Source organism: Amblyomma mixtum, chromosome 6, assembly GCF_055824585.1.
Source record: "Amblyomma mixtum isolate Tamu chromosome 6, ASM5582458v1, whole genome shotgun sequence".
Classification (NCBI taxonomy): Eukaryota; Metazoa; Arthropoda; class Arachnida; order Ixodida; family Ixodidae; genus Amblyomma; species Amblyomma mixtum.
The window spans coordinates 28125225-28147346 of record NC_143017.1 but is presented as its reverse complement, the minus strand read 5'-3'; the positions used below and the strand labels follow the sequence as shown (position 1 = coordinate 28147346).

The following is a 22122-nucleotide window of genomic DNA, read 5'->3' as shown; positions in this document are numbered from 1 at the left end:
GGTAACTTCTGTCGAGAGGTTGAAAGAAATTCTACTGCAGCGAACTTGTTACGATTGCATGCCATTGGTTTCTCTTGACATCATGTTATGCAGTAAGGGTAAAATTACCATCCTGCCTGTTATAGAGGCTGAGTTATAGGATTTTGAATTTGTTAGTTTCTTCCCATCTGTGAAGTAGAATGGAAACAGCTGGCAGGGGATGAGGTGAGGTTAGGGAATTAACCTTTGACTCTGGATGGCATCACACTGTGCTAACCAGACAACAGTGCGCGAGGTGAAATCAATCCGATAGATGTGTCTTACACCAAATGGGTTCTCGAACTAGGGTCCCTGGAGGGCTTTTTTCCTTCCCTTACTTAGTTTATTTTTGGACTGATTGTTCTGTCATTGCTCATAGCCATTTGCTACATTACTCAGGCACTCATTATTATTTGAATCTGGGCATTTTCTTGAGTTGTTGTGCATCTGTACTTGTATGTGTTTGTGTGTAGGTTTGAGGCTAAAAGATAACAATAATAGTAACTGTAGTAATGTTCTTTCAGTAGATTGAATACAGCAGAACGAGCCCATCTAAGCCAATGGTGGCTTATGGGACATGGCCCAGCACTGTCAGTTAAGCAATGTGGTTACAGTAGTATGTGTGGAAATGGTTTCACAAGGCAACGAAACAGAATCAAAGGAGTAATTGCAATAAGGAGTTGTGACACCAGTACTGAACTGCTCTAAACCAAGTGTATACGTATATTATAATGTCTTAATAAATGCTTCAGTTTCCACTGCGAGTCCACAGAAAAATAATCGTCTGACAAATTGTTAAATAATATTGGGATATACACGCAGTGTCTTGTTGCTCTTTATCTAGTTGAGAAACGTGGTACTGCAAAGCTCATTTCTTTGCTTATTAGAAGTGGGGTTACATGAAATAGCATCTTTATGAAACTACATGGTTGTGTTTTTTGATCAACTTTTTAGTTAAGGCAGAGATCTGAGCAAGTTGGTACATACTTAGAAGCAGCTTTACACAGTGCAACACACAAGAGGCAAGAAAGAACTGACACCATGAGTGCTCTTGGTGTCAGTTCTTTCTTGCCTCTTGTGTGTTGCACTGTGTAAAGCCGTATGCAAGTTTTTAGTTTGTACTTAAGTGGAGCTTTGCAGCTTCTATTTTAAGTGGCAGGTACATGGCATACACTAAGAATGTTGACAGCAAATAGAGGAGCCATCGTTTGCATCAACCCTACATTTGACACACCACTGGGCATGTGTTCTCTGTGCTTGAAGGAAAAGGTGGATGGAAAAAATTTAAGATGTGAGGTTTGGTTTCTTGTGGTGTAATGGAATAAGCAGTACCCTGTCGTGTGTACTATGCGTGTGCTGTTTGTGCAGGTTTTGGGACGACTGGATACGGCAGCCCGATCAGAGGAGAGACCGAGCTTGCATCAGACCAGAGATCTCTCGTACCAAGACCTTTGGCAAAATTGGCGTCAGCAAGTAAGTATGCGGAGAAATCCCTTGTCTTCGCCAGCCTTCCCCTTTTCTTTTTTTTACGCGGGGCAAAGTTATCAGCATGCGCAATAACAGACATTCGGAAGAATAGGTTTTGAGAAACCAAACTTAAAGGGGGCAGTGCGGAATCTTCTCCAGTATATTTATGGCTAGGTTTACAGGTTTTACCTCTAGATACTAGGGGTGTGTGAATAGTGGTTTTTTGATTCGAAGCGAATTCGAAGCGAATAGCAATTTTCTTCGAATAATTTCGAAGCGAATAGTTCGAATAGTACTTCTGGCACTAAAAAGAGGCTGAGTGACAGTAGGCATTTCCAAAACCATTTATTTTCCCCACACACGATGCCATTACACACTGCACTGAGGCTTTATTTAAAACCACACTTCAAAATTTTAACACCTAGAGTGTAGAACAATTTTTACTGGCAATTTATACTGGAAGAACAATTTTTACATTCCCAGACTTGCATTCCCTCGAGCAAGAATGGAAACGGCTGTACAAAACTCGCGCCGCAAGCGAAACGTCATTCGCACCGCTCGCGCGTCCTGGCAAAATTGTCCCCGGTAGTACCTCCGCGCAGCACTCAGCATCGCGCTTCCATCAAGAATGCTCTCAGCCTCCAACGTATGGGAGTGTCCGAGTTGCGGCGACGGAGTTCGGCACACCACCGAAGATGGCTCAATGCCCTGATTACGGCGGCGTTCCGTTCTCATCAATGCGCATGCAGTCAGAATAGCAAGAAAAGACGCCAGTCGTAGATGCCGAGCGTTAACGGCAGTAATCCTCCACGGGTGCACAATAAGCTTAGCGTTATCACACGCTAAAGGCGCCCTTCCCATTGACGTAAGTATACACTTCGGCGACATCGAGTCCCCGCGCTGCCGCTGAATTTTTCGCGCCTCCGCCGGTAATATGATGGCTTGCTTGAAAGCTGCCGAGAACGGTCGCTCATGTTCGGTACGCATGATTCGTCACCAGGGTGAAGCGATAGCGCGGTAGGGCTGCGTGTTTATCTTCGCATCTGTCCTATCTGGTAATCTTTTCCGCAACTCTAACGGGAAAAAAAATCGAGAGGCGGTGGAGCGGGCGCGGCTTTGGTGCTTATCTGATCTTCCAGCCAGCGTCCGCCGCGGTTGTTGCGTTATGTGACGCCTGTCTTTTTTCGTTTTTCTTTCTTTCCTCTTATCTTTGAACTCTCCTCTATCTGCACGTGGCAGCGGTGGTGGCTCGGCTAGAGCCAGTCGGCAGGCCGGTAAACTTTCCTTTTCATCCTTCGCTCAGTCACAACAACAACAGTAAACTGAGGTTTCTTGTTTTGAAGCTCAGACGACTGATGGCTGTGCTCTTCCTTCTTTGCGTCTGCCTCGACACGGTGGCAGCGACGCGGCTTATGGCAGCCTTAGTGCCGAGGCTCGGAGACGGCCAGAACGCAGGATCTTCCGCAAGAGCGCGTCGCCCTCACCTTTATTTCGTTTGTAGCTGGGTTCGCACCCCGACCTGGTTGTGATTCGTGTATTGACTGACCCCCGAGCGTTGAAAGCGCGATAAAAAAAAAGCCATCTATGCGGCAATACTCGGAACTGAAACCACATAAAGCAAGCGGGCAAGCGCCCCAGAAACACTATTCGCGCGAGGCGAATACTTCGAAATTTCGAATACCGAGAATTCGGTTCGAAGCGAATATCGAATACCGTGCTATTCGATCGAATGTTCGAAATTATCGAATATTCGCACACCCCTACTAGATACATGTCCATGCTATTTCGCAAGGCAGGTTTCTGTGGGGCCTTACCTTTCTGAACATGACTTGCCAGTGTTCAACTAACAGAAATGCCACACTTAATTAGCCAGAGAATTCAGTAGGAGTTTATTGACTGAATCACCAGTTTGGCTGCCTGCATTGTTACCTATCTGTTTCGAAGTTGCATCAGCAGATTTCTGCATAAACAATTAAATTCCTAGACTGGAATTACTTGCAGTCAAAATACTACATTTTGCTGGGTATAAGTCACACTTTATGTAAAGTTCACCCTTTGTATGCAAATTCTCGTTCACAAGTACCGTATTTACTCGCGTAATGAACCAACTTTTTTTTTTTTCCCAGAAAGTTGACATCAGATTCTAGAGGCCCGTGTACTGTGCGATGTCAGTGCACGTTAAAGAACCCCAGGTGGTTGAAATTTCCGGAGCCCTCCACTACGGCATCCCTCTTAGCCCGAGTTGCTTTGGGACGTTAAACCCCCATAAACCATGAACCAACCAAAGAGCACGCTAAGAAAGCAAATGCTTTAGAAAAAAATTATAGTGGCAAAAGTGTGGTGGAAGGAGGAGGATCATTATGCGAGTAAATACGGTGTGCATAACACTGCAAAGTTCTAATTGTTGCACAAGAATCAGTTGCATGCCTGGTTTGCAAGTGTGCACTGTCATCAAAATGTCCTATGTTTATTTCATTTTATGTTTTACCTTTTCTCGTCTGTCTTTTATTTTAATCCCATGTGTGTGTGCACAGTTGTTTCCATCCTGAAAAAAAAATTTTTATGAAGCCTAGTTCTTCCGCACAGGAATTTACTAAAGTTTTTTACATTTCTGACAGCTGGCCTCTGAAGTTTTTCAATGACACAACAAAATCATTCATGTTGAAGGAAAAGCTTCTGACGATGGCAAGAGGTTTTAAGTGTAACATATACACATGCATTCTTACGTAGTATATGCTTACATGCAAGTACAGTCAAGCCCACTTATAACAATATTCAAGTGCCATGGAAATGCCATTGTTATATCCAATAATTGTTATAACAGGGTTGTGCCGAAAAAAAGAAAAGATGACAAACTTGAGAGAATTTATTGACAGGAAGGACCTGGGGGGATTTGATTGTTCTAATGCCTGTAAAAGCTCGTTAATTCGAACTTCAGGAAACCGAAACAATGTTCACTGATGACAAAAGCACCACCATCACTGCACTTGCGGGAGCTTCGCACACCTCCACGTCACAGGAACCAAGCCGGCTTTCCGGAAGTGATTCTTATGGAAAATTCAAGCAGCATGCAAAACTAAGGGTGTGATGACAGCTGACAAGAGAAAAAAACCGCGCTGGCTGCATGCACGCGCACTGCACTGACTGATTGGGGGCATGTGTAGCCAATGCAGCAGCTCTCCTGACGTGATGACGCCTGCCTCTTTTGCTTTCATGGTGTTGCTGCACCAGCTTAGTCCATTGGTCGACCCCACACGTGCACGCTTTTGTGGTGTAAGCATGGTTTTGCTGGTGTGGTTGTAGCATTTCCTTCTTTTTTTTTCTATAACGGTTGACACTCAAGTGCCAGATTTAATTGTTATAACCAATAATGTGCCTTGACAGCATTGCTATAAGCAGTTTATTTTACTATAGAACACATGGCAAAGCTGATGGTGCCATGACTGACCATTGTTATATCCAATATATTGTTATAACCAGTATTGTTATAAGTGGGCTTGACTGTATACACATACACACACTATCCACACATGTAGTACGACATACAAATGCTAGAGAGGACTGGCAAATGTCCACTTACAGGCTTTACCCTTTGAGGATGTTGCTGCCTAATAAGTAAGGCTGCTGCTTCCTTCCCTCCTTTCCAGTGGGCTCTTCTACGAGAAGCACCTCAAGTTCATCCAACTCAACAAAAAGTTTGTGCCTTTCACTAGCAAGGATCTCAGCTACCTGAAGAAGGTCAGTGGGTGGTCCACGATCGCTTCTGCTGTCAGTGTTGTTTAGACTTCCCCGTAACTATCATAAAATAACTATCATTTTGAAGCTTGCTGCTGTGACCTGGTGCTGCTTTTTGAAGGAGCACATAGCCATAGTATCCTTGTTAGTGTGAAGCTTAAATGCCTTCTTAGTTTTAGAAAAGCAGAACTGAGAATAATAAAGAACCTTGTGAGTAGCAATGTGCAAATATTCAATATTTCGATTATGGGTCAAATGTGGTTGGTATTCGAGAATTTACGAATATTAGAAATTTCCCGAATATTCGCCAGTGATCGTACACCACTCCAACTTTCATAAATTTGAGCGTGGCGAGGCCACAGTATCTGAGTAAATTATCCGATTATCGAGTTTCAAGTTAAAACGATACAAGGGTCTTGTTCGACGCCACTAGGTTTCAACGCATTGTGACACCGCTAGGCTTCACCTCATGCGAAATTTCCCAAGCGGGCTTTTCCACGTTACACTTGACGTCACTTCTGCATAGGTGAATCGAATAGACTAATTTCTGATGACGCGAGATGATAAAAAGAGAGCATGCCCAATAAACACATCTGCTGAAGGACGACAGGGACTTTCCTCTTTTCTCTCGTGTTTTTCTCGAGTGCGAGGCCTTTTTATGTTTTGTTTCGTGGGAACCATCAGTATCTCTCTTTCAGTCCCTATCGTGCACTTGCACAGCAAATATGCTTTCGTTGCATACAGCCTAAAAAGAAAAGAATTTGCCAGAATGGAAGCTAACCATGTTGTTTGTTAGCTTCAGTGCCCTCTGGTGTGTAGTGCGAAGCTAATGAAAGAAAAAAAGAATAAAAAGAGCGGACTCGCTACTGGTGGGCTTCTACGTCTTACTCGTACCATTCATCATTGTAGATATTATATCTATGGTGAAAACGGCTATATATCGTAGTTATATCGAATTATTGGTATGCACTTAGAATTGACAAGCTCTCGGGTTCACCACTTTGTGCCAACAGTAACGATCTTAATGGTGTAGCACATCTTTACATCACTCTCAAACTTTTCTGCCGTTGTTTGCCAACCAGAGATTCAGAGTGCTTCTAAACCAGTGTCTTATTGCCTCGAAGTGCTCCAGGTTGGAAATTTCAGTGCTCCAAACTGCTCCTAAATGGATGTTCCTCTGCTACAAATTGCTGTAAATTGGAAATTTTAGGGCTCAAAATTGCATCTTAACAGTAGCATCACTTCTCAATCAATGAGCATTGCCTGTTGAGACAGCGATGGCCTACTCAGTGAGGTAGAGGCCTTTTTGGTGCATGTGCCTAATTATAGTCGTTTTGTGCACTTGTGGTCATCTCTGTTAGTACTGCCATGTACTATCGTGCTCAATATGAGTTGCAACGCGCGGTCATCGATCGGGGCTCGTTCCGTGGTGTGCCTCCTCCAAACAGTCACTGGGAATTCTGGGAGAAACTGCTGCTCCAGGTAACAACAGCACCCTCACTCAGGAAAAAGTTTCTCCCAGAATTCCGAGCGACTGTTTGGAGGAGGCACACCACGGAACGAGCCCCGGTCGATGACCGCGCGTTGCAACTCATATTGAGCGCGATAGTACCTTCTGCCTGTTTGTAAGGTGTGAGCAGTGCAGTATCCTCCATCATCCTTTCATCGATGGCCTTTCTTTTCTTTGTGTGTTTGTGTGCAGGACAACTATGACGTAGCCTTTGTGAAGGAGGTGTACGGCTCCCCACCGGTGACCCTGAGCCAGCTGATGCGGGGCAGCCTGGAGGCCAAGGGGGCCGTCCGCATCACCTACACCTCCAAGGAGCAGTTCAAGACCATCGCCAAGAAGCTCTCCATCATGGACGACTTCAAGGTATAATGTCTCCCTGCCACGACCATCAGGCGATGGCCGAGTCACACTGGGGAAACAGTCCGCCAACCCGTCCGACAAAACAGTGTTTTCGTCGGGTTGGCGATCCTGTCACACCGCGTCAACACGAACAGAGGGTAAACATGTCGCTGTCTCCCGCCAGCCTGTGTTGGCCACATGTGCGCCGCTTGTTCACAAACTCTCTGTCACACCGGAAAAACCACCTCAATCGCGTTCCCCGGCGCTTCTCTGCCTTTGCTCGCGCGCTCTCCTCCGTGCGTGTGCACAACCGCGGAAACTGGAGACACTTTGCGCTGTCGTAGCTACTGGCGGTTTTGCAGAATATCGGACGAACTATGATCGTGCGCGGCGGCTGAGGTGCAGCCTTGCTCGATTCTGACTCGGACGACCAGCCGCCACCGCAGAGAAACCGCGCTGGATGATCGACTGGCTGAGAAGGGCGCCTGAGAAAGGCGTTTTCGAAAACTTCATGCGAAAGAATTAAACACGGACTACATGCGTCTACTTTCTGTGCCCTGTGTCTACTTCTACACATTTTGTGTTTTGCGCTGCTGTTCCACAATGCATTATCAACCCGGCCGGTCACTACAAATCACGCCACAATTTCGGCAGATTCATCGAGTTTGTTCCACGCTCTGAGAGTACTAAAAAAAAGATATAATTGTACGCATCATTCTTGCAATCAAATGGGAACCCAGTAAAGTTATTCTGATTGCTATCTCAAAGAAAAAAATGCAGCACTGCTTTCTTCTTCATCTCAAGTTCAAAAATAGCAGGACAGGTAACTAGTAACTCGCGCTCACCTGTGAAATACAGTCCCAACTAGCGATCTCTTGAAACACAGATTCCTTCAGATCACACCGTTGATATTTTGGGTCTGTTATATCCCATGGAAAACGCCTCTCTTCAATCATCGCGGTCAGGTCACTTTCCTGGCGGCACGAGTACGACGGCAGCATGTTCACGCGAGCAACTGGCACGCTCGTATGCCGGCTCCTGCTCGGTAGGTTCTAGCGCACAAACCCGTCAAGAAACTTCTGGAACCTGCAGCCGAGGCAGTCCCTGGAACAGGACATTCCTTTTGGCTCCGTACAAAACCGCGTTCGTCAGAAGTGTACGCTTGCTCACAAGAATGCGACGGGGAGAGAACGTGCTTCTCCACGGCGGCCGCACCTGCCAGCCGACGGTGGCCAGGGCAGCCTTCCCGTCTGTATGCACCCGCCTGCAAGACGCCGTACCGCAGCAGACAGCATTGCCACGAAAGGAAGCGCTCTTTTTTGCACTTTGCAAACGAAGTTTCCAAGCACGAAAGGCACAAAAGCGGTGAATCACCGCAAAGGGCTTGGTTTGTTCGTGCGGTGTCGCCAGGAAATTCGCCCGGCCGGCGAACAGCGCCAACCGTGTCCACGAACGCTGTTTGTTTGTTGTTCCGGTTCCCGGAAGCTGTCATACCGAGGGAACACCCCAGAAACCTGTCTCGTTTCCCTGCCGTTCGTGCAGTGTGACAAGAAGTTGTGGGACAAGTTGGTTGGGCGACTTGTTGACGGCTCGCTTGCGAACATGTTTGGTTCATGTCGCTGTTGTGTTCCCGCAGTGTGACTCGGGCTTCAGGCGCTTCATTCACACTTTATTAAGTGCATGGCGAATGACCGCGTTGGCTTAGCAGCCGTGGCATTCGGATGCTGAGCCCATGAACGCGGGGTCAAACCCTTGCCACTGCGGCTGCATTTCTGTGGAGGCAAAATCAATGAGAAAATGTTAAGCTTGTGCAAATATTCAGTAATTTCGAATATTGGATCGAACGCTAAAGTGTTTGATATTTGATTTGGTGCGAGTTTCCGGTATTTGAAATCTTGAAGTATTCATCTCAAGCCAATAAAAAATTCAGGAAAGCCTTTCCTGGCGCACTGTTTGGCATTGACTGCGAGACTGGTTATGCTGTACTAGCGTTTCATTTGACTACACATAGCAACTACACACTTCGACTGCTTCTCTAGCACGACTCTCTCTCTGCTTTGATGAGTTCAGTTGTATCCATGGCTCTGTTCGCAGTAATGAGGTATGCACTGTGGTCACCCATGGACGCCTTACGCCCCCTGTTGGAGCGGGCTACAACTATTTTTTATTAGTTGTGTGGCTTCAGTTCCAGATGTGCTTCCCGCTGGTGACGTCGTGGTGTACGCGCACATCTAAAAGTAGCAGCTGCGTAAAGATGCAACAGCAGTTAAGGCCTGCAGTTGTAGTGATCAAAGGCGATTAAACTGCACAACTGCCACGTTTTCCACTCGTCGCTGGCCAAGTTAACTAAGCGGAAAACTGAACTTCCATCAGTCCTGTGGTTTCGGATGCCTGTGCTTTTGCACACTCCGGAGGTTGCCTCAAGAACTGGAACTTTGCTCTTGCACTACCTGCCGCTCGTCTGTGAAAGTGACTGCGACCAGGAGTGGGCCAGGCGTGCAGATTGAATATCCGTTTGCGGTTCTGATTTGTGCACAGATTGACGGTTGTTTTTTTTTTTTTAACACATGGAGATGCATGAATCATGACATGAACAGGCACCAGCACGAGGCATGCAATACCCGCGGGTCAGTCGAACTGACCCAAGGCCCCTCAGAGATGGCCACTTTTGCGAAAGGTCAACTTATGTTCAGTGAGTGCAACAAAACTTCAATGCACTGTTCTTTATTTTTTCATGTAATGGCCTTACTATGTGTTTGTTAGCTGGTTGCATCATGCACTGCAATGAAGAGCAGATGTTTTGTTTTGTTTTTTTTAAAGAAATCGAAGATGGCCTAGTGTAAAGTCTGGGTCAGTCGGGGTGGTGTGGAATGACCCGTGGATGAGCAGTGCAGTTGGTGTAGCACACTATGAGTTAGCATTAGTGTTTTCGTGGATGGAGCAGCAGCTACAGCTGACAGGTTCAGACTGTGCAGGCAGATAGATGGTGTGATCCAGTCCGTCAGTTGCAGTGTGAAAAGCCGTACCGCCGCTTCGCTCTCTTCACCTCTCATCTCCCAACGTCTCTTTGTCTCCCCCCCCCCCCACTTTTCCTCACCATAGTGAAGACAGGGATTCCGTCTCTGCACTGTCACGGGCAAACCAATGTTTGAGACGGACAGACAGATTTTTCCGACGTGGCAGTTCTAATGCTAAAACATTAAAGGAAGACGATAAAGGCCTATCGTTTCTGGTCATAGCAGATGAACACCTTTCGAACTACAGTCAAGTCCACTTATAACAATACTGGTTATAACAATATATCGGATATAACAATGGTCGGTCATGGCATCATCAGCTTTGCCATGTGTTCTATGGTAAAATAAGCTGCTTATAGCAATGCTGTCAAGGCACATTATTGGTTATAACAATTAAATCTGGCACTTGAGTGTCAACCGTTATAGAAAAAAAAAGAAGGAAATGCTACAACCACACCAGCAAAACCATGCTTACACCACAAAAGCGTGCACGTGTGGGGTCGACCAATGGACTAAGCTGGTGCAGCAACACCATGAAAGCAAAAGAGGCAGGCGTCATCACGTCAGGAGAGCTGCTGCATTGGCTACACATGCCCCCAATCAGTCAGTGCAGTGCGCGTGCATGCAGCCAGCGCGGTTTTTTTCTCTTGTCAGCTGTCATCACACCCTTAGTTTTGCATGCTGCTCAAGGGCGTCCGCAGAATTTTTTGCAGGGGGGGGGCCCATTGGTTGTTGGCGCCGGAGGAGGGGGGGGGGGGGTATGTTCGTAGCAGAAAGGCACTATTTGCGGAGTAAATTTATTTTTTTATATATAAATAAAATAGATAAGTAAAATACACGCATTAAAGAAAAATTACAAACAGCAAATTAAAGCGAGGCTAGGAGAGATACATTGGAGTTTATAAGCGAAGAAACAATTAAAATTAATAAAAATGCAAAAAGATACTATCACTTCGTGGAGAAGAGTGCTCAGTCTTGCTGCATACGGGTTCTCGACACACCCGGATTGATGACCAGCACACAGCACAATATGTTCACAAACACGCAACGACAGTCACTCAGTCAGTCTTCCTTGAACAGAAACTGTAGACGCCTCGGATTTTTCTGGGCGAATTGCGTGATGACACGGGTGATAAATTCATTTCTGTGCTTCATTACACGCTCTCGGTGCACACTCATCATACAAAGGCCGTCCAGTCTGTCGTTTGTCATCGTTGAGCGTAGCCACGTTTTCACTCTCCTCATTGTACTGAAGGAGCGTTCGACCATACAGGTAGTAACTGGCAAAGCCAGAGCCACCTCATTGGCTTTTGCAACACCAGCGAAGAATGTCTTGGCCTGATGTTGAAGCTCGCAGTAAGTTATTTCTGATGGGTCCCCAGTTTTGTTGCACCACATCTCGTACCAAGAGATGGCCTCTTCCTTGAAGTTGTCGATGCCGTAAAAGCACTGGAGTTCTTCGGCGAGAACAGCGAACTCAACACGGCTCAAGTGCTTCATTTTTGATGGATTCAGCTGGAGAAGTTTGAAGCTCCTCTCATTGCTTTCAGAAAAGCGCCGAGCTTGAGAAGCAGTGAGGGAGTCCAAGTACGGCACATATATTGCCACACGGTAGTATTCCTCCGGCGACTGAATCCCGTAGTTGTCTCGGTGGGCTTGACGAGAGACTTGTCTTGGTACAGATATCACCACATTTAAGTGATTGGCTGCCTCCCTTCTTGCATTCATGATGTTAGAGAACTCCTCTACAGCGTTGGTCCGGTGGCCGCGAAAAATACGTTGCAGCTCAGTGATGTGGTCATGCACAGAATGGAAGTACATGGATACACCTTGCAGAATGTTCGTAACTGGTTCGAGCCGAGCGCTGTACTTCGCTACAATATGCAAGCAGACGATGAAAGATGAGCTTGTTGCGCAGTAGAGGATGTGAGCTCGTTGTCTAGTTGCAGCGTTCGAGCATGATTCCGTGGACGCGAGCTCCTCGAGTGCTTCGACTATGGCCACGTAATGCTGAGAGAAGATCCTAATAGACTTGTACTTCGCAGACCATCTTGTCTCACACAGCATCGGAATGTTGGGCACCAATTTTCTCCGGAGCACGCTCTCGCGGAAGAAGTTTATGGTTTGTTTGATTATCCCAATTGTGTTTCGAATTTCAGAGACGTCGTTCAAATCGTTGATGACGAGATTTAGTTTGTGACTTGCACAGTGGAAAAATAGTGCCTTCGGGAACTGTTTTTGTATAATTTTGTTCACTCCAGCTTCTTTTCCAGCCATTGTAGAGCATCCATCGTACCCCTGTCCAACGAAGTTCGAAAGAATCAGCCCGACATTCGTCAAAAACTTCAAGATTGCCGCGGCGATGCAAGCGGAGTTTAATTGCTCCAGCTCTACAAATCCCAAAAACTGCTCTCGAACGCACACTTGGACTCCCGCCTTGTCAATAAAGCGAACGCCTATAGACATCTGCTCTTTTCCTGAAATATCTGCAGTTTCGTCAGCAAGAACGGAAAAAGCAAACGCTTTGTTAGCTTCGGTAACTATCTGCTCTCTCAGGATGTCGCCACAGATTGTGATGATCTCGTTCTGGACGCGGACAGAAGTGTACTTGGCATTGCCAGCAGAAGAAGCGAAGTGCTCCTGAAGTAGAGTATCTCCAGCTTCTACACGAAAGTCAAGCAGATCATTGAAGACTCCACTATCGGACTGTTTGCCGCGAATCGGCAAGTCATGCGTCGCGCAAAAGATAATGGTGGAAACTATTGGAAATAGTTTCTCACGGTTCCTTTCAACTTGCGCGTGCAGTGCTCTGTTCAGCTGCTGTAAAACGGGTAGCTGCTTGCCTTTCATCACATCCATAAAGTTCTGTGAGGCCGTCATTGCCTCCTGGTGCCATTGTGATTTTACGTGATCCCTGCACGCCTCGTGCATTTTTCTGTAGTTACTGAAAGCGCGCACGATAAAACTACCTTGAGTACCGCGGTGAACACGCGGAGGAAAAATGACGCAAAAATGACAAAAGGCGCCTTTCGCTGTCGCTGAGTACGCAAGCCAGGGGGCGTAATCTCCCAGCCATTGATGTCGAAAAGACGTCTTTCCAGGTGTTACATCCTTCTTAAAATCATATGTAACATTTGGCGACCATGGCTTAGTAATAAGACGTAACTTCAAAAAGTCCGGTATGCCAGTGAGTTTAGCTTTGCCTAGAAACTCTCCTAAGTCATATTCTTGAGGCAAGTGATTTGTTTTCTTGATGTTGTCTCCGGACTTCGATCCCAAGCAAGAAGAAAGGGAATCGTCTCGGCTTACTGCGTGACCGGAGCTCGCTGGTGGAGTTCCTTCCATGGAGACGACGACGTCGGCTACTGTCCGGTGATGAAAGGTTCCATCGCTCTGGTCAAATCCGGACTTGAATCCCAAGAAAGGAGAAATGGAATCATCTCGGCCTGCTGCATCACCTGAACTCACTGTTGACAGAGTCCCTTCCATGGAGTCGACGACATCAGCTACTGTCCGGTCATAAAAGCTTGCATCACTCTGTTCAAATGCTACACCGTTGTCACATGTCACACCAGAATCTGCAGGAGCGCATTTGGATAATGCTTCGTCAGACAAGCGCTGACGCTCGAAGAAGCGTCGAATATCCATCATTCGGGACCGCGCGAGACAAAGCTGGCTATGGAGTTCCTCAGGGTTGGTAGTGTTAAAAATATATACACATTGATTGTAAAAACGGTTGAATGCGTACGTTGAAAACAAAAAATGACTATATATGCAGCGAAAACTTATTTACAAGATAAATGCACGCTCGCAGCTTCATACACCTCACTCCATCTTGCTCGCGCAACCGCACAGTCGAGTATTTGCACACACACTACTCGCCGCTCGTCGTTTTCTCGTCCGCTGTCTTGGTTGTTCTCAGCTTCGTTGACAACCGGCCACTAAAAACACAGAAGCACAAACAAAGAGGCGCGCACACGCAAGGAACGCCGCGCGACTTCCGAGGGGAAGGGACACTCGCCACTCCGGTCGGAAAATTTGTTTTGTGTGTTTTTATGGGGTTCAGAGCCCCAAAACGACTCAGGCTATGAGGAACGGAGTAGTACAGAGTTCCGGATAATGTCGACCACCTGGGTCTCTTTACCATGCACTGACATCGCACAGTACATGGGCGCTGTTGGGATTTGAGGCCCAGCCAGAGGTGACAGGCGAGCCAGGCAGGCGCCATCGGGCTGCCTTGACCAAAGGCGCTGGTTTCCGGAGAAGACGCAAGGAACGCTGGTGTGGGGGCGCCTCTGGAGACTGCGTCGCCGTGAACAAAAGCAGCTAATCCCCTTTGCCGAAGATTCTGAAAGCGGCGCTTGTACCGAACTGCGCTCTCCCGTGGATCGGAGGAGACAGCGAGCGGCGGCGGCGCCAACTCATCGCCCGCTTGCCCCTGAGCAGCCCGACAAAGCGGGGATGGACACGGCTGATTTGTCCCTCCCTCTTGAAGAATTCATCGGTGGCCGGGGTGTGCACTGTCTGCCTCCGTGTCGCTATCTCACTAGAGATCAAAGAAACAGGCACACATCTCAAGACGGCTCGAAACACATGCTCGTCGGTGCCGCTGTATGTCTGCAACGACGCGTCCCCGAACGCGGCACTTCGCAGATGTGACCCAATGCGTGGAAGCGGGACCGCTTTTACTCTTTTGACTGAGCGCACCGCCGCCCCTGACGTGCGGCCATCACTCACGGTTCGAGTGAGTGTTTTTCCAGGGGGGTGCAGCCGCCCCCCCTTGCCCCCCCCTCCGGACGCCCATGATGCTGCTTGAATTTTCCATAAGAATCACTTCCGGAAAGCCGGCTTGGTTCCTGTGACGTGGAGGTGTGCGAAGCTCCCGCAAGTGCAGTGATGGTGGTGCTTTTGTCATCAGTGAACATTGTTCCGGTTTCCTGAAGTTCGAATTAACGAGCTTTTACAGGCAGAACAATCAAATCCCCCCAGGTCCTTCCTGTCAATAAATTCTCTCAAGTTTGTCATCTTTTCTTTTTTTCGGCACAACCCTGTTATAACAATTATTGGTTATAACAATGGTATTTCCATGGCACTTGAATATTGTTATAAGTGGGCTTGACTGTATTTGTCACGAACTCGTTTTGTTGTCGTGCAGTCTGGCGTACCACGGACCGGCTACCGAGGGGTGGTGTCTGTCCTCTACAAGGGCCGCCGGGTGTACGTGGCCCCCCCAGCCGACTGGAAAGGCTACAACAAGTCCTGGTCTTAGCATCACGCTCAACTCTGCCATGCCCTTTTTGTGGTGGTGTACAGCAAGAAGAAGAAAAAAGAAAAAGCTGCAGTCATGCCATTCTTCCTTCAGTACCTCTTCTCCACGACATCTCAACATTGCGTGCAACACTCCTCGACATCATCTGACTGCATCATCGTCTTCTCCTGCTGTTGCTCCTCCGCACGTTCGAAATCAGCCCAGATACGTTGTGGGATTTGTTCCACATCTCTCAGCTTAGAGCCTCATCCCATTCCTGTTCTCTTTTTTTGTTTTTTTCTGTGTTTCTTGTTCTTGCATGAAAGTGCTATGTCTAGGTTATGACACGAGTTACAAGAGACGAGTGGCTGTGTCCCGTGCTTGCAAGTTTTGTGCTTTACCTCCTAGATGCCCTCCCAACCTTCTTTTAGCGTCTGACTGCTCAGAATTCTTGCTGTTTTCAAGGCTTCGCTCAACAGCCACCCCTGTGCAATGAATGTTTTTTTTTTATGTTTGGTGTGCATGTGTGAGTGTGTGTTGCCCATCTCTTCCAGCACATGCTCCCAGCTCCATTCCGTTCTCCTCTCCTGGAAGAAGAAGAATAGTCATGTCATGCAGGGCAGGACTGAAACAAGTAAACCAAACTGTGATTTTCTCGAGCGTACAGAAGTACTATATAAATAACTATTGTATATGGATGCATACAGGAAGTGATGCTGGGTGCGCGTGGCATGAACACTTCTCCAGCCCGGTCTGTTGTCCGAAGTGAACATCGTCGTCATCGTCTTTGCCGTGCGTTCTTTCTATTGTGGCTGCTGTCAGGCCAGGTGGCAGCTGTGTGATGTGGGGGTGGAGGTTCGGAGATTCTCCATTTTCGTGTATATTACGAAACTGACGGTGAAAACGAGATAGGGAATGTGCATTTTTTGCTTCTGGTGGTGGCTCTTACATCAGCGGCACTGTATAATGGTCTTCTGTATATCATTTTTTTTTTTTTTTTGCTGTGTGGTTTTTCTACTTTACCCTAAAGACTTCAGTGACCTCTCTCTTGCTTTTTTTTGCTTAGTTTCCGTGCCCGCAGACTGATCGCAGGCCCAAATCAATTAGAGGACATTGGCTCAGGGTACTTGTGTCCTCTCTGCTGCCAGCGTTTTGTCGTTTTAAACTTTATGATCTATATTCGGAGTGGACTGCAAGGCTCACCCTGTTCACCGCTACAAACGTCCCCCCAATTTGTTATGTCGGTCGGTCTTTTGTGGTTGTATATATTTCATGTATATATACATACTGCGTCAAAATGAACTCCTGTGCACACACACTGCAGTGACTGACGTTTTAAGCCCTGTACAGCTGTCATCTTTTTTTTTTAATTTATTCGACTAGATTGGAATAATTTGAAGACTGGTGAAGAATGTTGCTGCATAAAAAGCGTGTTTGCGGCAAACAGCAGCAGCAGCTGGATGTTGTGCAGGTTGAGAAATCCAGTGTGCATGCCCTCTTGTTTCCTTTATTTTCCGCTGCATGCAGACTTGAGAGCTTTTGGCGTACCAATTTTTCCGTGATGTTGCAGCGCGTCGACAGGGACTGCATTTTCTGTAACTGGATAAACCGTGCCCTGCTGCAGCTGCATGATGCATTGTTGCTGCCTGTAATATATATATATGAAAGCAAGACTGTTAGCAAATAAATATTTATAACTGCACATCAAGTTCTGCGCGTTGTGTTCTTGGTAATGGAATGAAAAGGGCCTTGCCTGCTGTCATCCCTGCCTTCAGCGAGCAGTTGTAGAAGTTGATGCTGCTGGTGTCAAATCCACGAGACTGTTCGGTTTGGAACCGGCTCACTTCTTGGTGTGCCACTGCTCGAGATTATTAGCCACGTCACCGCGTGACATCAGCCAGCGTGAGTGAGCCGGTTCCAAAACAAACAGCCGCATGGATTTGGACCTTATGATTTGGCCTTTGGTTTATGGCATGGCATTAAAATATTTGTATTGTGTAGGGTGAGAGGCTGCATCATTCTTGGAGGTGCCAACAAGTCTGGTTTTGCTTGGAAAAGCACTTGCAAAGAAAATATAAAATCAGTCTTGAGTGACTGCTTACTTGAGGCAACGAAGGAAAAGGTGGGAAGCATTAATTCGGATTCTCGCTGTAGGAAAAGAAATGCTTTCATTGAAAATGAATTGTGTAGCAGCAGGCTAAATAGCAAAAATGAAAAGACCACATCACATCTGGTATCGCGTGGGGTCTTGATACCGGTTGTACACCATTCTTTCTTCGCAGCATGGGGACACTTATCAGCAAGCTCAGCGAAACTGTAGCAATGTGTTTAAGACTTTCTGCACATCGTCATCAAAGAGGAAAAAAAAACTCTCAACTTAGCAGATAGATGTGCACAATGCAATTTCCATTAATTTTATTCACAAGCATACAATTCTTGAAATCAGGTTTGCCTATGTGGCTTGTCAAGCGAAGTGTTGAGTGTCAAGCGAAGCTTGACACTCAACAAGACTCATCCCCAAAAATTGGCTCTTTTAGAGAAAAAAAGTCACATTGAAACACAGCTAACTTTGAGCTATAAAATACAAAGCACAAAACAGGTAGAAACCAAGAACATGTTTCATAATGACACAGAAAAGAAAGTATGCAGCCCATATATATATATATATATATATATATATATATATATATATATATATATATATTTGTTCATTTAATGTTGCATATAGACTCATAGGAATTAATTTCCAAGGGAACAGCATTAAAGTATATTTGCAAAATCTGGTATGTGTGTAAGGAACTGAAAATACTTTTGTATGAACAAAAAGTGATCCAGAATTGGACAGTCTTAGCATCTGTACAGGGTTCACATCTTGTGAAGTTTGTATGTCTTAAGTAACACTTTTTAGCATATGTTTAAGAGTCTATTTATACATTGATTCCAGATACCTGAACAATGAACCTAGTACACTGCAGGCTAAAGAATGAACCAACAGTTTAAGGTAAAAACAGTTTGATTTAATACAATAAACTGACAGCCTTATGAAGTTTGGCATATACAAGGTTACATAATTTTTAAAAATAGCTTTTTCAGTAAGAAGAGTGCTTTTTTCGCATGCCATTGTCAGCGGGGTAGTACATCTGAATACAGCCAAGATGTGCTAACTAGCAGGCTAGTTAACTAATATTCAATAGTTAACTATTTGACTATTATAGTTAGGGTCCTTAATTATTGAGAGGTGTGTAGCCCACTGTAAGTAATATCCATATCAGTTTTTGAAATTTCGAAAACGCGGTTACCCTCGGAACTGTGGCACAACAAATTTTGGCTACTGCACCAAAGCAAATGCACTTTCGAGAAGTTTGCAGGCAAAGCAACCTCTGCAGTGCATGTAACTCGTCAAAATAGCCAAACTTTGTTGTGCCGCTGAGCGTAACCGCGTTTTCAAAATTCTAAAAGCTGATATGGATATACTTGACGGTGGGCTACACGCCTCTTAGTAATTAAGGACCGTAATGATAATAGTTAAAAAGTTAACTATTGAAGCACATCTTGGCTGTATTCAGATGTACTACACCGCTGACAATGTTATGCTGAAAAATGCGCTCCTCTAACTCAAAAAGCCTATTTTAAAAATTGTGTAAAGTCTTAGGTGAAACACGCTGTATGTAGGATTAGTGAATAGAAAAAAGAAGATTGGAATCAAACCACATGCCTGAATACATTACCGAATCTGAAAAATTTATTGGAGGGCATGAACAATTGATACATCTAGATGTGCGCAAATAAAGTGAGACAGAGGGGGCTATGGAAACAAACAAACCTCGCTTTAGAATGACTGACATCAATCAAATTCATTTCAGATCATTCCATTAATTTTCAGACGTCATTCTGAAGCATTGAGAATGCATTAGAAAAACTCATGTTCGTAGCTACAAGTGCAGTATCACCTGTATATTGAAATAGCTCACAAGTGGGTGACACATTACGCATGTCCTTAATGTATACATTAAAAAGCAAGGGAGACTAGATGGAGCCTTGTGGTACATATCAGCCTTGAGAAAAACATGGGAGCTGCAAATGTTTGAAATGGAAACAAGCTGGGAATGATCTGCAAGGAAATTATGCAACAGCCTAAGGAAAGGAGCGAAAAAACCTAAATTGTAGAGCTTATCTAGAAATAGAGCATGGCATACCATGTCAAATGCTTTTGCAACACCCGGAAAAAGCTCGCATGATAAAAAGATAGAGTCTTTCAAGTGAAGTCTCTAGCTCCTTTTCTGTCACCCTTGTCTTTTTGAGCGCTTTCACTGTCAGAATAGAAAACCAACTCGCCCAATCACTTCCATTATTTGATAGGGTAATCGGCCACACAGGACAATAATTCGAACTTTCTAAGAATGCTTGGAGAGTGTAGATGGAGTTCCCGCGGTAAAAGACGATTTCAGATTCTTCTTCAGTGCACCTTTAACGTGCACCTCCATCGTAACGCGGCCGAAGCAACCGTGAGGGAAAGGAATTCCCTTTAAGGTGGGAGTGAGAGGTGCCATAGTGGAGGGCTCCGGAATAATTTCGACCACTTGGGAATCTTTAACATGCACTGACAGCAACAGGGATCTAAAAACGTTGACTGACAGGGCGCCTTTTGCAACTCTTCCTCCATCGTAACGCGGTGGAAGCAACCGTGAGGGAAGGGAGGAAAGTGGGCGTGAAAGAAGGAAGAGAGAAAGAGGTGCCGTGGAGAGCTCCCGAGTAGTTTCGAGGTTTCGACCACGATCTTTATCATCCACTGACGTCGCACAGCACTCAGGCGCCTTTTGGGTTTCGCCTCCACCGAAACGCGGCCGCCGCGGCCGGGTTCACGAGGACCATCCGGACGAGGAAAAAGACAACAAGAGAAAAGGCAGTTGTCTAAGGCTACAACAACAACAACAACAACAGCGAAGAGCTTTCGGCGGACCATGTTAGCTAGGCGGCCTACATGAAGACACGCACAACATACACAGCGGTTTTCACGCGTAAGCCTTATGAAGCCACACCTTTTGAGCACTGTTCTCGACTAGCTGGCTCGCCCGATCTCGCTTATTGTTCTTTTATGAATTGAAACAGCGATTGTTAACTGCGACAGCGATACCATAGGCCTCAGTCAGCCTCAAGAAAACGTGCGGTTTGCCAACATCCTAGGTTTCTTACAACAACGCCACGTTCGAGGAAGGACTTGCAAGTCCAAAGATTTTGACCATTCTGACTGTTACGTCCTTTATTGCTGGTGGCAGGGTACAGACTGGCGGGAAAGCCGCCAACACGTGACACATGGTAGCTCAGGGTTGCTTGGCCCTAAAGATTGTCCCGCTATAACACTCCTCCCCCCTACGTCACGAAGTCCTTCAGATACGCAGGGCGGCTGCGTTGGCGCTGTGGTCGCTGGACTTGAAGGGAAGCACTCGCTTCACGGTCCTCACCACAGGAAGCAGATTCGGTACTGGGCGCTGCAGCCTCCTCCAGTCTTTCTCCTTGGTCCCGTCTTCCAGGGTCCTCTAGGCTTGAAGGAATGCCAAGCCCGGAACACCCTGCCGGGGAAGCAACCAGCGGTTCCTCCTCTTCACACATCCCAGAAGCGAAACTGTCCAATGCGTAGCTGGCAGAACGACTTCTGAGTTGGTCAACATGACGTCTCCATCGACGACCGTCCTTGGTGACGACCAAGTACGACACTGGTCCTGTGACAGCATCCACAATGCCCGGCAACCACTTGGGCCCATAGAGATAGTTGCGCACAAACACTCGATCCCCCACATCAAACAGTCGCACTGCCTGGCTACGGCGCTGCATCACCTGCTCTTGTTTCTGCTGCACACTGGACTGCAGGTCAGGATGCAGACGCTCTAACACAGTTGAAAGTTTCCTGCCCATTAGCAATTCGGCCGGGCTCTTGCCTGTTGTAGCATGAGGCAGGATATGCTGGGTCATTAAAAACCTAGCCAGACGTGTGTCGATATCGCCTCCAACCATTCGCTTGAGTACTCCCTTGGTTTCGCGCACCATGCGTTCTGCTTGACCATTCGAAGAAGGGTGATATGGGGCAACGGTCACATGTCGGATTTGATTCCGGCACATGAAGTCTCTGAACTCCTCCGAACAAAAGGCAGTGCCATTATCAGAAACAACAGTTTCTGGAATGCCATGGGTAGCAAAAAGGAAACGAAGCTTCGCACAAACTGTAGCTGTCGATATGGAATTCATCCGGCACACTTCCAACCACTTTGAGTGAGAGTCCACCACAATGAGGAAAACTTTGCCTTGGAAGGGCCCAGCAAAATCGATGTGTAGTCTTGTCCAAGGACGCTTGGTGAATTTCCAAGGGTGAATCTTTGCAGCTGCTGGCGCAGACCTGGATTCCTGACAACGTGCACAGTCTCTCACCTTCTGCTCAACATCTCTGTCGATTCCTGGCCACCACACGGCTCCTCTGGCAAGCCCCTTCATCTTGACAATTCCTGGATGAGCTGTGTGAAGAATGTCCATGACATACGGTCGAGCTGGCTCTGGAATGACCACACGACTGCCCCACAGCAAACAACCTTGGTACACCGACAGTTCATGCTTGCGGCTCACAAACGCTGCAAACTCTTCTGGCAGCTTACCCTCTGGCCACCCATGCTGCACCCAATTGCAGACTCTAGCCAACAGCTTATCCCTTGACGTGAATCTTGCCACCTTCCTAGAGTTCCATGCTACTTCCGGCGCCATTTCCAGCATCCCTACTTCCCCAAGACGCTGCTCCTCTT

The 22122-nt window shown here is 46.6% G+C and overlaps 1 protein-coding gene across 4 annotated transcripts in view; it reads left to right on the top strand.

The window, feature by feature from the left end:
- Positions 1 to 17042, top strand: part of LOC149338481 (alpha-1,3-mannosyl-glycoprotein 2-beta-N-acetylglucosaminyltransferase-like) — a 79369-nt gene extending 62327 nt beyond the window's left edge. For all 4 annotated transcript variants that reach the window (XM_089547714.1, XM_089547716.1, XM_089547713.1 and 1 more), the window contains exons 9-12: positions 1387 to 1491; positions 5133 to 5223; positions 6923 to 7093; positions 15242 to 17042. In XM_089547714.1, the coding sequence (XP_089403840.1) occupies positions 1387 to 1491; positions 5133 to 5223; positions 6923 to 7093; positions 15242 to 15355 (481 nt within the window). In that variant the 3' untranslated portion in view covers positions 15356 to 17042. The remainder of the gene's footprint in view (positions 1 to 1386; positions 1492 to 5132; positions 5224 to 6922; positions 7094 to 15241) is intronic.
- Positions 17043 to 22122: the final 5080 nt, after the last annotated feature.